Consider the following 5176-nt stretch of genomic DNA (forward strand, 5'->3'; position numbering starts at 1 on the left):
CACCATTCCTTCCTCTGCCTCATGGGTCGAAAAAACAACACTGTGTATCCATACGCAATGCTGTCTTCAAAGTCGATATTTACAGCGATTTCAGATTAAAAAAAAATCTTTTTAACCATACAGTCTGAAAGAAACACTTTGCTGTGTGGATCGACGAAAACCTGTGGTTCTTCTGCAACCTACAAGCAAAATCTAACATTGATTGCTTTTGTCAAAGAGAAAAAAAACAAACATTCTAGAATCGTTATACACCTAGCCCATGAAGCACTTATCAATGTCCTGGAATTTCAAGTAAACAAGTCCTAGGTAACCAGCTTAAGAATATGTCTTTGAAATATAACACAAAATATGCGCTCCAGTATGCATGTGAACACGGAAGTCATAATCTACTGTCTACTCATGTACATCGAATAATATTTGATGAGTTGTTCCCGATCACATGTAAGCAAATGCGATCCTGAACAAATCTGATCATAGAAAATTGACCAGAGAGCAGTCTGCAAGAACTTTTGCGTCCGTTTTTGACATATCAATAATAATGATAGTAATAATGATAATGATAATAATGATGATATGTTGAATTACGCAAAATATGTTGAATTACGCTGTAAAAAAAAAAAAAAAAAATTGAAAAATTAAAAAGGAAAACGACGACCAGCATTCCAACACTAACCCCCCACCCCCCCGGCCCACCCCACCCCCACCCCCCAAAAAACACACACACAAAAACACGAAACAAAACAAAACAACAACAACAACACGTACATCCATAACCCCTGACAGACATACAACTAAACACAGTGTGTTCAGAAACTCACAAAAACGCATCGCATACAAAACACTCGTTATACATATATCTCACAATACCTAAATAATACACACTTCACATCACAATATCTAGCGGTATCACCAGTGCTTAAAACAATGTCACAATATTTAGAAACAAATCCCAATACCAATAAAATAAAATATAATATAGAATAATAATAAAAAAGGGAAATCACGTGCATCACAATGCCGAAACAATAGACATCTAAAATCTCAAATGTCCTCTGTTCGTTCAGCCTGACAAATCCATAAAAACCTGTCTCGAAAGCCAATGATTATCATGACTGTCACCTCCTAGCTTATCAGACCAGATCTGTGTGTTATCAGGTTCAATGGCTGTGTTTCAGACTAACTGAATTTCTCCTTTCCTCATTTATCTTAACTTAAAGGGTGAAGGTCTCATGGCCTTTTACAATTATTGGGGCAGTGGATAGGGCAAGGCATAGGAAGGCTGGGCCCAGTCCTATCCGCCGTTTTAACCTTCCACAACCTAAGTCAAGTGCCCATTCAGATCTGGATTGAGGAATTGAATAAAGTGCATTTCCCAGAGAAACAACATCATGCTGAAAGGACATCTCGAAGCCCAGTGACTGGTGAATACTGGATCAGAAGTTTAACACCTCACCGAATCTGCCACAGCACGGTCTATCATATTTATCCTCCTTGCAAAATCCTGTCAGGTAGGCTGAACTCGATCATGCATTTCTCCTCGTGCCCAGCAAATCTCGTTTACCAGTCCTCTTCTCCCACAGTTCCCATCTGATCATGTTTGTTGTCTCCGCTGCGTCCAAAATCTGGGCCTGTGAGGTCGGAAAACAAAATGTAGTCCTTCATGACGCTAGAAACAGGTAGCTGGGAGACATCTCTGTCCCGTGCAGGACTGACCTTCAGTGAGTGTGAAATCACCAGGCGGCACGCGGACTTCAGACTGCGTGGTGTGGTAGATACTGCCATCAGGTATTGAGTTGCCTCTTTGATCACATTTTCCCATTTAGAAGGCTGCGAAATAACAGTGTGTGTCATTTCAGTTTCTACCAAGAATTCATTCATCAGGGAACACGTTCTGACACTATGTGGATCAGTTAGGGGTAGGAGCTTTGGCAGGGCGAGGAACAGTTCACTGAGAGAACATGATCCTGATTCATACAGCATCCGTGTTGTCCCCGGCAGACCACGCATTACAGCCAGCAGCACAGGTGACAGAAACGATTTGTGACGTGTTTGCATGGCTTGGGTGATGTGCGGCTGGTGTGTGCTGAAGCCAAGAGAAATGCACTCGGCCACCATTCGGGTGGGCTGTACGTCTGACAGCACTGCATATGACAATACAGAATGGCCTCTGTGTGTGACAGACAGAGGATGAACTCCATGCAGCAAGACAGGGCGAATGTTGTTATGCATACCATAAAGACACATCATGTGGAGAGCGGTTTCTCCCCTCCTGTTTACTCCCTTCCACTGGGCAGTATTCTGTGACAACGCATACGTAATAATATCTTCCCGATCTGCAGCAATCAACATCTCAAGAGCAGTGCGTTCTTCATCCTTATGCGTGGCCGACTGGTGAGGGGTGCTAGAGAAGACCATCAACAATGTCACGCACGTCCATTCCTCTTTGCCGATGGCCCTGTGAAGCACTGACATCCCCGTGTTGTCCAGCAGAGAAGGGTCTCCTCCTCTCTTGGCTAAAGCCATCACTGTGTGCCAGTCATCCCTCTGGGCTGCCCTTTGTATCAGTGAATCTCCGCCGTCAACAGACATGTTGATGTCAGCATGGTGTTTCAGACAGAGATCCACAATGTCCCACTGCTGCTGACTGACGGCCTGCTGCAGAGCAATGTCACGATGCCGCACACCTGTGTCGTCCTTCTCTGTCACCAGTGGTGTGACTGCCTGCAAGGTGTCAGTGATCACAGCTCTCTGGAACAAGAATTCTCTTTCCTGGATGGACAGTTCTTGTGTCATGCCCAGAATGCACTGACTGGCCACACTTCCTTCATTCCTCTGCAAGGCACACTGCATGATGTGTCGTCTGACTGCATCATCATCTATATAGTCCATCATCTTGCCAACCAGAATCCACTGGTTCTGTTCCATCAGTGTGGGAATAGCGTCCTTGTATTGATCAGTGTTCAGTCCTTGTTCAATTATCACTCTACACACACCCCACTGGTGGTTTATAATCATCTCGAGAAAGGAGGGGTGTTGATCAAACATCTGGATTCCCATTCTGAACAGCTCCGTCACCACAGACCAGGCTTTACTGGCCACTGCTGCTTTCAGTGCCATGCTCACGTTGTCAGCCGTCGGCTTCTGTCGAACGGTGAACACAACAACCTGCCAGTCACCTTGTGTCACAGCTAACTCCAACGTTTCCATCGACATCATTCTGGACTTCAGTTGGGTTTCCAGATTCGCCAGTTCATTTATTCTTCGACTTCGTTCCTGTTCTTGCTTCTCTTCCACTTCCACCATTTGAAGCTTTCCCTTGGACAGCAGACTGTTGACTTCACCAACATCAGATTCGTGCTTGTACAGATTGAGGACAACTTCCCAGTCTGCGTTCATGGCAACAAGGTAATGCACATGCGTCACTTCATCTTCTGTCAGTCCATGTTCCGCCAGCCGTAGACACACATCCCACCGTTTTTCCTTGCAGGCTTTTTTCATAGCCCAGCTCCGCTGATCGTCACTCAGGGTATGGTCTGCCCACTGTTTGACGAGATCCCATTGCTTACTCCTCACAGCTGAGGAGAACGTCATCCTCCGCACTTGTTCCCCCACGTATGTAAGATCTGCCATGCAGATTATCCTCCATTTGTTTTCTCTCAACATGATTTTCAGGGCCTCTCTCTGCATCTCTGGCACTACCGGAACTGTAGTCAGAATGGACAGGAAATAGTGCGTGTCATCTGACCACCGTCCTTGGCAGTAACAATGTCTCATGACTGCGCAAACAAACGACAGAACAAAGACAGGATTCGAAGTGCTATTGTTTGTGAAAGTACCCTTGAATTCCACACAAAGGCGACGTACACTTTGAGGCAGACTGGATGTAGCACCTCTCATTTCTCTCAGAATCTTTTTCATTGTCTCGTGTACTTGCGTGTCACAATGTAGATACAGTTTTTGTTTGTCCTGGATGTCAAACAATGACAACACAGTTGCCATTATTGCTGAATTAAAGAGCAATGTGCATAATAGCTGCTCTGATGTTGCTGCAGCAAAGACCTGAAAGATGGAAAGATTGTCCCACACAAGTTTTGAGATCAGTCTTATTGAGCCATAAAGTGGCTTTTCTTCATGCACTTTCATGACCAGTCCAACACCTGTTTTCATTTCAAAAGAAAGTTCAATATAAAGTTCTCTCAACAGATACAAGATGGGCTCTCCATCGCTTTCATCAGGATTTCTAACCCCCGCCCATATTTCCATCATCTCGCCAATTAGGCGGCACAACAGCCTGGCAGCGTCTTTCATGAAACCACGTTTAACAAGATTTAGCACCACAGAAGGTATCTGTCTAAGCGGACACATGTGCACAACAATTGTAAAGATTTCATTCTCTGCCGCTGCCTGGCTCATCATTTTCAACACCCATTTTAAAACTGATTTGTTGTGCTTTTCATACACCTCGCCAGCCAGTGCCACCCACTTCCCATCAGCAGCAAGCTGAATCAGTTTATCATGGATACTAAAATCTTCAATCTTCCACTGGCGTTTCCTAGCCCCAACAACCGCCAGCAACTTCTGGACACTCTTCCAGTCACCAACAGATAGGAGATGGCTCATGAACAAGTCAGTGTCTGCATTTCCACATGCTGGTAATACGAACTCTGAAAACCAAGGGACATCTTTCTTCAGCAACAGAACAAGGCTCCACCACAGTCGCCGTGTCACGAGCACTTTAGACACAGAGGCCAGCTGGCGTTTTGAGCAGTGGTGAAAAATGAAGTCCGACAACTCCCACGTCGTCGCTTCCTTAGCTGCTTTCTCAATGGCCCATGTTTTTTGAGTCGCGCTAACCGCATGTCGTTGGCTGAATAGAGATCCCACGGCCCACCACAAACCACGTGACACCAGTTCTTTCAGAACACGATCCAAATCCTGGTCAGCACATTGTGAAAGAACGTTCTGTATGATATCAAGCTGCGGTGCACGCTGAGAAGCGTGCAGCAATGCCCACTGTTTCTGGGCAGCTGAGACACAAGAATCATTCTGCAGAAGTGCACCAAGTTCTGTCCATCTTCCTTTAGCAACCACAGCAAGGAGATGATTCTTTAGAGAAAGCGGACCAACTTGCCATTCGGAGTGTTCCTGTCCAGCATATAGTGACAGATTGTAGACA

The 5176-nt window shown here is 45.3% G+C and overlaps 1 protein-coding gene across 1 annotated transcript in view; it reads right to left on the reverse strand.

Moving 5' to 3' along the window:
- Nucleotides 1-730: 730 nt before the first annotated feature.
- Nucleotides 731-5176, reverse strand: part of LOC143295961 (uncharacterized) — a 6364-nt gene continuing 1918 nt past the window's right edge. Inside the window, exon 2 of the mRNA XM_076607669.1 lies at nt 731-5176. This exon is cut by the window's right edge and continues 281 nt beyond it. Within this exon, the coding sequence (XP_076463784.1) occupies nt 1558-5176 (3619 nt within the window). The 3' untranslated portion in view covers nt 731-1557.

This window comes from Babylonia areolata, chromosome 21 (assembly GCF_041734735.1).
Source record: "Babylonia areolata isolate BAREFJ2019XMU chromosome 21, ASM4173473v1, whole genome shotgun sequence".
Lineage (NCBI taxonomy): Eukaryota > Metazoa > Mollusca > Gastropoda > Neogastropoda > Buccinidae > Babylonia > Babylonia areolata.